The sequence below is a fragment of the Pinus tabuliformis genome, chromosome 5_1 (genome assembly GCF_031772625.1).
Source record: "Pinus tabuliformis cultivar Carrire ecotype Pingquan chromosome 5_1, CPIR1, whole genome shotgun sequence".
Classification (NCBI taxonomy): domain Eukaryota; kingdom Viridiplantae; phylum Streptophyta; class Pinopsida; order Pinales; family Pinaceae; genus Pinus; species Pinus tabuliformis.
The window spans coordinates 888,798,183-888,810,334 of NC_142305.1; the positions used below are offsets into that span (position 1 = coordinate 888,798,183).

A 12,152-nucleotide genomic window follows, 5' to 3' on the forward strand; every position below is an offset into this window, starting at 1 on the left:
TGACAATAGAATAATATCGATGATGGATCTCAAGTAGATGTTGCAGTGGAAGATAAAGTGCTCCTCTATCTTGGTCTCATGGAGATGACAGAGTTGACAAATTATATCTGCTCGCATAATATGATGATTTGCTTAGACCCAAAGCCGATGTGAAGCAACCCAGAACTGCCATATTAGAATCCTAAGAGCGTTCTTATAGTGATGAAGTGTGTAAGTTGGTCAAACACTGAGGCCATCCTATGCATAGAATGCCATCTGGGATTCGGCCTGCCTTGGGGGGCTTTCCAAGTCAACTAAATATACATCCTGTTAATGCCTTGTTGAAGAATCCTATTGAACTCTTGCTTAGCTGATAGGAGCTGACCAGGGGCATCAAGGGAACATATGAATCAACAGAGGCTGTTCATCAATATATCAACTCACCGTACTCGACATATGATCTGCGTAAACAAACAAATAGCTCATCCATGAGGAGTTGATACAATAGGCTCTGAGGAACAGTATGCAAGGGAAGGATACTGATTCCTACCAATGGCCATGTCAGCAGAGCTCCAAACATGATGCAAAAGAGGAATTAGTCCAAAAATGGTCTCAATTCAGATGGCGTGGGCTGTAAGCTCCACCTACGCATTTTTGTTGCACATTTACAGAAGCAAGCTAACATATAAATACATTTTGGTTTTGGTATATGTGTATTTACGGAAGCCTATATGTTGGGGAACTATCCTCTTGCTTCGTCGTGGGTTAGTTTGATTCAAACAGACAATGTCCTCAAGCCTCAGAGCCTTTCCAGTTCTAATAATGCTGTCCATGAGATCTGTCTAGGATGATATGTCCTGAAAGAAGTTCTCAAGCACTATCTGTCAAGAAGAGCAAGGGAGCTGTTCCCTTTGTTGATTTGGGGATGGAGGGCCTTCCTCAAATGGTAAACCAAATCTGAGCTCTATATCCCTGATATGCCTATAGAAGATAGATTGAAAGCTGTTTAAGGTGCAAAAATTCACACTAGATAAACTAAAAAAATTAACAGTGAAATCCTTTTATATTGCTCTGGAGTATGATCTGGAGAGATTGCAATGATTTCTGAAGATTCTTTTATAGTTCACAATGTTCTGGAATTTGATCTTGAGAGCTCTAGGCCACTGTCATGAGACGATTAAGGAACAAAGAGGACACACATCCTTATAAGACTCTCAAAGAATAGCTAGCTACTGCACCTTCTGCAAGCCTCTTATTCTAGATTAGTCAGTTACGAAGTTAAGTTGATGGTTCAGAGTCTACCATCTAGGCAGCTTCTCTTTAGTTGGCTGTTAGCCGAGCAGACAGGCTAGGTGCATTGGTCATCTAGTAGGTAACATTGTATTCCTTAACCTGGGGTGGAGCTGATGTGCCTGTATTTTAATACATAATACATATTTGACTGGAAATGAAAGAGATTATGTTTATACTTTAGATTTTGCGCACAACAGAAATACTGTGGCTGAGACATGCACGACCATGATATTTAGATATATGGCTGAGGGTAAATATAGTCTGTATTGATAAATATTAAAAAAATAGGTTTCAGTTTTTCCACATTCCATTCTTAAGAGACTCTTTCATTCACATGGTAAGCTGTCTGGAGAGCACACATGCCTATCTTTTTATCTCTCTCTATCTCACACCCTTTCTCACACACATTGTCATGGCTTCTGGCATACTCACCCTTGTATGGTGGAATCTCCTACTTGACAGTCATGCAGCACATTATCGTTTTATGCTTTATCCATTGTAATTTTGTGTTTTTCTTGTACTTTGCCTGCATAAGTCTGGGACACTGTTTACAATGTGTGTGATGTATTTTGGCAGTGCTATTGAGCACATTTTGATATTTGATATGCAAGCATGTATATAATTTCCGAAGTTCTTTCAATAATTTTTTTCAATGATTGGATTTGAAACAATAGTTTTTCTTGTTGAAAGTGCAAGATGTTGTATTATGTTTTGTACCTCTCATATGTTATAATTAGTTACTGGTGTTTGCTTAATTGCAAGTTTCTATTATATTTCTGACATTTTCTCGTGAACAGGAGTTCTCTTTTCAACAAAGAAGCATCCAAGGACAAAGGATATGATGGTAAGATTATTGCAAAAAATGAAATACCAGACATTCTTAGTTCAGAAGGTGGATCAATACGATTCTGGTACAGGGTCTGAGTTATATTGGTTATGTTGAATTAATATTAGCTTTTCTTAAATTTGAAACCTGTTATCCAAAATGATAAAAGAGTCATAGATGTCCTTCACTTTGCCCAAGGCATTGAGGATATATCTGATAAGGTTTTCTGAATTTGTACTTATCCTATATCCATCAGTATTCCATAGAAAAAATTATATGGTAGTCAAATCCCAAGATTTAGTTTTCAAACTTAATGAGATAAAGCTGACCCAATATATTACTATCTCTTCCATCAAATTCGATACTGTTTGAGCAAGTTATGTAGTGAATTTAACAGTGTGTGTTATGTTTTGTTGGTCCTTTTGCTTTTATAAACACATTCATGTTTTAGTATTTATGTGTCCTATAGCCTCTTTTCCAATGGCCACTTTTATTGGAATCAAGAATGGAGAACTCTGTAATATAAAGAAGCTTATTTTTCCTTATTGAATTTGAATCTTAGATTTAGAAACAATTTTATGACCTTTTTTTCAATGTTCCACCAAGTTTCCTGGACATGGTAGTGGGGAAACACACATGGGGAACTTATGGAGACAGCCCCCAAATTTTAGAGAAATTCGTGGGGGATGGGATGATGTCAGGGTGCCTAGCATAAGGGACTCCGTCTCTAAAATTATGAAAATAAAAATAAAAATGATAAAATCCCAAAAATAACAATTTATCCCCTGCAAATTCATCATTGCGCAATGTAAATATTAAATTAAAATTTGTAAATGATATAAACATGATTCACATTCTGATTCAGGAATAAAATACATTTATTCATAAATGAAATACTGTATACATTGATTCAGATTCATTATTCGTCATTCTGGAATCTATATAGTACCAAGCAAAATAGTAGAGACTGAAGTTTGAAATAGTAAATTCAAATTACTCAAAAATAGTAAAGAGTGATGAGTCAAAGACTCGGTCTGAGGTCATTAGTATTTAGAGTTGAGAACTTGAGACTCAAAAGTTAAAATTAAAAATTAAAAATGGACAATGAACACTGAAAATAAAATGAGCATCAAAGAGTCAGTCCCATTTACTCATCCTTTATGTTAATCTGCTGCAGGGAGTTTGAACTTTGCATGTGAAACATGAGATAAGCATATGTTTTAGCCTTTAGAAGGCTCTATGCATTTGTTTTTTTATTTTATTTTTCTTTTTATTTTTTAAAGGTTTTGGACACATGCTCCACACATTGGGGAAACGTCTCCTTACGTGTTTTCCCACATGTCCCAAAAAGTGAAGTGGGGGGAGGGTAATGTTTCCGCAAGTGCTCCTAAGTCCACATAGGGGGAACAGCCTGGACGCTTGCATTTTTTTATTTTTATTTTTTCCGCATCTTCAATGAGAGCATGGGAAGAAATGCCCTTTTATTAGCTTACAGTAGCACCTAATTGCCTCTATGCTTGTGTATCACTGTTTGAAATCTAACTTTAGTGATATTCTCTACCTCCTTTTGTGCTGTTATGGACCAAATAACAGAATAAGTATAAAAAGGCCCAATTCAGTAATGCCATGCCTTGAGAATAAAAAATGAGTGATTAACAATTGCACCTTGAGGGGACAACCTCCTTTACACCTTATGTTTGCAAATAACTCTTGATGATTTCTAAACCTAGATCTCCTTGGTATATATAGGAGACAAATGGTAAAATACAATTAGATAACGGATCACTAATGATGACAATAATATAACAATAGCAATGTAATGTCCCAAGACCTAGGGGTTTAACACATTCCATCCTTTCAGATAAATGTTTCACTTAATGCTTTCTTAGCAGCAGATGCTTCTGCATGAAGAACTTATCCTTCCAAGTTGTATCTTCTGTTGATAGGTTCTTTCAATTCATGCGGAATTCCATAATTTCTCTTAGCATGTTCTTCCACTTTGTTGCTAGAGCAGGTAACGGGTTGAACAACGAGGGTATCTTTTAGGTCCATGGAATGCTCTACATAGGGATCCATCTTGGGTTTCAACCCTCTTGGCAGGGTCAAGCCATGTGACCTGGACATACTGCTTGTAGATGGTCTTTTGAGTGTTCAGAAAATTCAGTTTATTGTTTTAGTTATGGCAACTTGTGTTTGTACGTTAGAGTTCTCTTTTGCAAAAAATTTAACTGATGTTCTCAGCCTTAGCAATCTATAATTTAGGTTAAATTTTGAAGACTACAATCTCCTCACCAAGATCAGATTTTTCGCACACATGACATGACTAGCAAATCCTGTCCTCCCATGGAATTTGATGCTCAGCTGCTATCTATAGCCTATGAGAACCCATGCAATATTGAACCTGAGGTCTGAGGGATCCTGAGTGTGTACCTAGTGCTAGAGCAGGTAAGGGGTTTGAACAATGGAGGTGTCTTTTAGCTCCATGGATCGCGCTAAATAGGGATCCGTATTATGCTTCAACCTTCTTGGTGGGTCAAGCCATGTGACCTGGACATACTGCTTGTAGATGTTGTTTAGAGTGTTCAGAAAATTCAGTTATTGTTTTAGTTATAGCAGTCTGTGTTCGTACGTCAAAGTTCTATTATGCAAAAAAATTGATTGTTTTTCTCAGCCTTAGCAATCTATAATTTAGGCTAAATTTTAGAGACTAGAATCTGCTCACCATGATCAGAGTTTTGGTACATGACATGACTTGGCAAATCCTGTGCCCCCATGGAATTTGATGCTCAACCACTGTTTATAGCCTATGGGAACCCGTGCAACATTGACCCTGAAGACTGAGTGCTAAGTGAGTAATAGGGTCGGACAATGAGGGCACGTTTTAGTTCCATGTAGTGTACTCTACAAGGGATCCATCTTGGGTTTCAACCCTCTTGGCAAGTCAAGCAACATGACCTGGACATACTGCATGTAAATGTCATTTTTGATGATCTCGTTCGTCTCCTGCATATCCGAGAGGAGATGTCCATGGATGCCCAAAGAATACCTAAAAGGAGGGAGGCAGTCCTCTAAGATTCCATTTGATTGGAGAAGTGTCAGAACCTCTTAAAACTAGCATCATGAACCCAACTCATGGGTTTGTTCGAGGCTAAGGCTTTAGAAGAGTATTGAGTGAGATACAAATAATGCTCCCTCCTAGGCTTTGAGTCAGCAAAACTTTAGATATGATTTAAAAGAAAGACCAATCTTAAAATGGTTTCTTATTGGAAGGGGTGGCCTGCTAATTGTGCTTGAACAATGGCATGGGGAACTTTCTGCTTGCTCCCGTGACACAACAGAATTTGAGGTCTGTACATTGTCTGTCATAGTCTAGTTTGAATGATAAAAAGTTGAAAGATAAAAGGTTGAATGATAAAAGGCTGTGGGTGAATGATAAGGAGACCATAGGGACCATATTGGATGAGAGCAAGGGGTCAATACTCCTTATTAATTTGGAGTTATTTTCCCTGCCTCTTTCCAAACCTAGACCCTATGAACTAGACTCCCAAGTAGGTATAAGCTATGGTAATCTCATACTCCTGCCCTGAAAACTGAAATGGAAGTTTCTGAGGACATTCCTTGAGTCGTTGAAGATTATCACCTTTGTTTTATCCAAGTTAGTTCGATAGTGGGTACCAGGTTTCTGATAATCATTACTCATGTAGAATATTATCATTGCCATGACCTATTTAAATAAGGGGTCTACCATCTAACAATAGGTTGATGTCGCTAATGTGATGTAATTTTGCCTACATGCACCCATACACGTAAATATTAGTTGGCAAACTTGGATATTTGGTGTCTAGCTGTTTGTATTTTTTCCCCAAGGAAAAAATGTGACAATTAATATGTCTCACCAATTAAATATCCAAAATACATGGAATATAATGAAATCTGTTTAGGATAAAATAATATGTATTGAATAATGTATGAGAAATGATATATTGGATTACAAATGAGGGCCCTATATATATACCTAAGTGGGAGTTCCCTTTCATTAAGGGTCATGTATTTGTAGAAATTCCTGTAGATTCACAAGCTCATGCAATGTAATAAAGAACAAGACAAGAATCTACTTCTACTTTCAACTAGTGGAAGCCAATAGATCGATGAAAACAATATGAACAAGAAGAAGATAAATCAATGGCACATAACACAAGATGTATCTGGGGAAAGCCACTGCTCAAAACCCCGCTATCTGTATTGCATATATCAGAAATATGAGTGAAGATACAAAGCTTGTTCTCACTAGAACAATTCTGCACAAGTATGCTCAACTCTCTCAGCTCACAAGCTAGCTCTTGGCCAACACTTAGCCAATTTTGCAGCTCTCCAAGCCCTTAATCTCTTGTGTAATTCCTAGGATGAATAGCCTGTATTTAAAGGTAATTCATGCTTCCAAAACTGCACAATCCAAATATAGGATCAATCTCTGATGCATGCATGGTATTTACACTCCAGTAAATAATACAATTGATAGTACACTGTCCCTGCACTCTAGTCTCAATGGGGTCTTTCTCTGAATTGACATGCATGAGTTGTTCATTAGGGAATCTTCAGTTAATTAGAGTAGCACTAGTGCACCGACTGTTAGTCCTCTATTAGTTCCGAAAACAGTTTGGAACTGATTTAACTGAACTTAACTCATTAAATTGAGTGATTTAATTTCCAACTCAATTTAAACTCATACTGGACCCCTAAAACTTAGGGAGAACATATACATGACTTCAAAAGACTTCCAACTCAAAATTCCTAAGCTAATTAAGTTAATTAAACTTAATTAACTATTTACAAGTAGCTATGAGAATAGAATTTGATTTTAATTCACAGTTTAATTCAAGGACAAATTAAACTGAAATTTCTTGTTGCCATTTCTCAACAGTATTTTAGTGGAGACATGTCTTTTATTAGGATATGTCTCTTCACTAATTAGTAATTATTATTTATTGATATTGATATGTATATATATTTATATTTATTACATTGCCTTCCCTTTCAGAAATATTTTTTCCTCAAAGCTTATTATGGCAATTGTTGATGTCTTTTTCCTTGGCTTGTAATGTCTTTGCATCATTCTTTGTTCTTGGAGCTATCATAGTTGATGATACGAGGCGATATGAAGTTTTGAGTGCTTATCAAATTTGTCAAATCAAAAAAAGATCTGACCATACTAATCAATCCTTTGCAAAGCATTGCATTTCCACGATGAATTGTTATCATGAGAGTTAGTTGCTGTTAAATTATGGTATGTTCTACGCTTAGAGCAGTGTACTTATTTTCTTTAATATTATCCACAAATTAGCAATCACATGTGCATAAAGTAAAGTGCAGATAGAACATTAAACGATCAACAAAAAACAAGCCAAGACAAGAGACACAAGATGTGGCGGCTAGCCAGGGACAAACCCCAATATGGGGAAACCCTTTGATCAAATCTTCTTTTATCTTCAATAGTTCTGCAGAGAGAAATAGTACAAAATCTGATTTTTGAAATTTTATATCAGCAACAAACCCTATATCATCAAAGTCAAACTTAGTCAAATGAGTGGAAATTGACCTCCAATATGCTTGGTCAATTTCCAGTCAACTTGCCCTTGAACAGCCTGAAGAAGCAGCCCTAGAACAGCCCCAAAAATTCAGTCAAAGTGCAGATTTCTGAAGTTGACTGCAGCCCTAAACTAGGGCAGTGAATACCGGTCAAACCCAAGGTCAGAGCACCTTGATTTTTGTGCCAAAAATTGCGGCTTGCCTAGGAGACGCAACCACACCCAATCCGCACTTCTTGGAAGGTCAAAGCTGGTCAAAGATGACTTGCTGTCCTATTTCTGCATCCTCTTTATCCTAGGACATCTTCCTTTCAGCCACACGTGTGAGAAAGAGAGAGAGACTCTTTCTGCGCAGGAGAGAGAGAGAGATGTGTGTGATGATGAAGTGTCCAAATGAGGAGAATGCTCCTTGTATTTATATGCAAAACGTTGAGGTTGAATAGACATGACTGTTGGGCTTCTGAGCCTACATAAGTTGCTAGCCGACTTTGACAATTTTTCCATAATCAAAATAAATTAATATCTCCATAAATACTTATCAGAATTGGCTGATCTTTAGATCAATCCTACACCTCTCGATGAGAGGAATCTAGGAAAAATATCAGTAGTCACAAATGAGGTGATCCACATGGAGTTTGGCCATAGTTTCCAATTTTAAGACTCCCTCTCAACTAGGGAGAACTCCATCAGCAATCCATCTGATTGTCGCTACTATTCATTCATCAAATGTACTGCCCTGTACAGCTTGTCCCCTGCTCTGCTCTGTTCTGCTTTGCTCTGCTTGGCTCTTGCTTGAACTATGAAGAAGAAGAAATGTCCGAGGATGTATCATACCATCCTCCACTGACCCAAAGTCAGTCTCAGAGTGTGTACCACTCATTGATCCCAGATCAGTATCATTGATCGGAGGTCATCCTAGCATAGGGAGTACGGTAGATACAGCAATGCGTCCATCGACAATACTACTATGGTCCCTATCCTCATTTCCCTGCTCATTGATCAGATGAGAGGTACTTCCCATGAGTCCCAAATTGCATGGGTAGGATGCCTCGACAGGAGAACGAACCATCCTGTCCACAGGAGAACGAATCATCCTGTCCATAGGAGAACGAATCATCCTGTCAGTGGATGCCATGGAGAACGAATCATCCTGGCCCACAGGAGAACGAATCTTCCTGTCCACAGTCGCCATGGAGAACGAATCATCCTGGTCCATAGGAGAATGAATAATCCTGTCCACAGTTGCCACGGAGAACGAATCATCCTGGCCCACAGGAGAACGAATCATCCTGTCCACAGTCGCCACGGAGAACGAATCATCCTGGCCCACAGGAGAACGAATCATCCTGTCCACAGTCGCCACGGGGTATCGCAGGGAAAAGGTTGAACCTCTTTACCCTGTACATAGTGTACCACCAGGGGATGGTGAGTCGCCCTGTGGTCACATGTCACTCCAAGAAGTACCCCGTGCCCCCCTGGAGCTCCCAGAGCTTAATACATCATACTTGACCCTCATAAGAGGGTCTTTGAACGACACCAAGTCGTTCTCGGAAAGTCAAGAATTTGACCTTTCCTAGGGGCTTTGTCAAAATGTCAACGATCTGTTCATCTGTACCGATATGTTGGAGCCTTATAGCTCCCCGCTACACCATATCTCGAATATAGTGGTACCTGATATCGATATGCTTGGAGCGATCATGGAATACGGGATTCTCTGATAAACGAATCCCGCTCTGGTTGTCACATAGGATCATGGTGGTATCCAATGTAAATCCAAACAACTCACTGAAGAGATTTCATAACCAGACTGCCTCGTAGGAGGCCATACTGGCAGCAATGTACTCTGCCTTGGCGGTGCTCAAAGCTACCGACTTCTGCTTCTTGCTCATCCAGGATATGAGGTAGATCCCAAAGAGAAACAACACCCGGAGGTGCTCTTACGGTCCGCCACACTGCCTGCCTAATCAGCATCAGTATATCCAAGTAGTCTCACATCTCTGGCAGTGTATCTTAACCCATGAGTAATTGTGCAATGAAGATATCTCAACAGATTCTTGGCACCAATCCAATGTGTGTGGTGAGGTTCAACCATATGTTGACTCAATGTGTTGATTGCAAAGCATATATCCGGACGGGAGTTCACCAAGAACATCAATGCTCCGACGAGTTGACGATACTCGGTAGCATTTCGTAGCACAGGTCCAACAACACTATCTCTTAACTTCTTGAAGTCAAGTTCCATTGGGGTAGTTACAGGCTTGCAGTCCACCATACCAAATCTTTCCAATATCTTCACCATATATCTTCCTTGAGATAGGAAAATCTCCCTTGGCTTCTGCCAGACTTCCAGTCCTAGGAAGTAGTGCATAAGTCCTAGGTCTTTCATCTCGAACTCAAAAGCCAACTCCCTCTTACATTTGTGAATGAGAGGGTCTGCACCTGTTAGAAAGAGGTCGTCAACATACAACACTAGTATGAGAGGTTTGTTGTCTTCAACCTTAAAGTAAAGGTTAGGGTCGGCTTCACTCCTAGTGAATCCCAACTTTATCAAGTAGCTATCAATCCTTTCATACCATGCTCGGGGTGCTTGCTTCAGTCCATAGAGGGCCTTCTTCAACCTGCACAGATGAGATTTTCGATCATAAATCTCAAATCCTTTGGGTTGTTCCACGTAGACCTCCTCTTTGATCGAACCATGTAAGAACGCAATCTTGACATCCATCTGGTGTAGGTTCCATCCTTGCGAAGCAGCAAGGGCTATGATCGAGCGGATGGTGGTGTATCGGGCAACAGGTGCAAATATCTCGTCATAGTCTATACCTTCCTTCGAAGAGAAGCCACGAGCGACAAAACAAGCCTTATATTTTTCTGCACTTCCATCAACTGCATGCTTTATCTTGTAAAGCCATTTTGAGGTGACAACAACTTTGTCCAGAGGTCGGGGGACCACATCCCAAACATCGTTTTTCATGATGGACTCATATTCCTCGGTCATAGCATCCTTCCATGCTTGATGCTTGACGACATCTGTGAATGATGAAAGCTCATTTTGGATGATCGTGCTCATGATGGTCAGGTATCCCTGCTACCTGTTCGGCTTCTTACTTTCACGGAAGGTTCCTCAGGGTGCAATGTGTCCTTCAACATCATCAAGTGTCCCCCTAAGCCATGAAGGCCTCTTCCTAGAAGAGGAAGGCTCAGGCGGAGGGGGATCAATAGGATCCATAGGTTCTTCCACATCGGGCATCGTCTCTTCTTCCTTTTCCTTTGGTTCCCTGGTGTCAGCTTCTTTAGATCCTCTTTGAGTAGGAAGATTGTCTACTTTGCTAAGAGCCATATCTTCATCAAAGGTGACGTCATGGCTAATTTCGACTTCCCTTTGACCAACCACATAGATTTTGTAGCCCTTAGTATTTTCGCTATAGCCCACGAAGATTCCTTTCTTTCCAGATGCACCCAATTTATTTCTTTTCTCCTTCGGTACATGAAAATATACAAGGCTTCCAAAAATTCTAAAATGAGATATGTCAGGTTTCTTACTAGTGAACATTTCTTCGGGAGTCTTGGAACCCAATGCTTGATGAGGGCATCGGTTTTGTACATATACGGCGGTGTTTGCAGCTTCAGCCCATAGAAACTTTGGAAGTCTTTGATCATGGAGCATAGCACGAACAACTTCCACAATTGTGCGATTCTTCCTTTCCGCCACACCATTTTGCTTAGGAGTATATGGTGTAGTAGTCTCCCTCTTAATGCCAGCCTCTTTACAAAAGTCATGAAACTCATTGGATTCATATTCAGTCCCATTATTAGTTCTTAAGATCTTGATCTTCTTCTTGGATTCATATTCAGTCCCATTATTAGTTCTTAAGATCTTGATCTTCTTCTCGGTTTGATTTTCGATCAAGGCTTTGAAGTGTCGAAACCAGGAGAACACTTCATCCTTCTTTTTCAAGAAGTATATCCAAGACTTGCGAGAATAATCATCTGTAAAAGTGAGATAATATGAATATCCTCCGAAGGAGTTCACAGGCATCATACCTGATATGTCTAAGTGAATCAACTGCAATATATCAGAGGTCTTGCTTTGGCTCGAGGGGAATGGTCCCCTTTTGAGCTTTCCTTCGGCACATCCCGGACATACACTTTCTTGCTCTACTCTGAATTCGGGCATCCTTGTCACCATATTTCTTACATCGAGTAGAGCTTTATAATGAAGGTGAGCAAACCTCCGATGCCATAGTTCGGACTGAAGAGTTGTGTCACAAGATATGACACTTAGCGGATTTCCTCCGACCTGATATAATGAATCAACTCGAAACTCAAGAGTGAAAGCATCTTTAATATTCTTTTTCCATACATGTACCTTACCATCGCTGAAGGTCACCTTGTAGCCATTGTCTTCCATTGCCGAAATGGACACCGGGTTCTTTTTGAGATCAGGTACATATAGCACATCTTTTAGATGA

At 39.5% G+C, this 12,152-nt stretch overlaps 1 protein-coding gene across 2 annotated transcripts in view; it reads left to right on the forward strand.

Annotated features, from left to right (window-relative positions):
• Positions 1-12,152, forward strand: part of LOC149167661 (phosphatidylinositol 3,4,5-trisphosphate 3-phosphatase and protein-tyrosine-phosphatase PTEN2A-like) — a 195,397-nt gene that overhangs the window by 140,143 nt on the left and 43,102 nt on the right. For both annotated transcript variants that reach the window (XM_089433069.1, XM_089433068.1), the window contains one exon: positions 2,070-2,116. In XM_089433069.1, the coding sequence (XP_089289195.1) occupies positions 2,070-2,116 (47 nt within the window). The remainder of the gene's footprint in view (positions 1-2,069; positions 2,117-12,152) is intronic.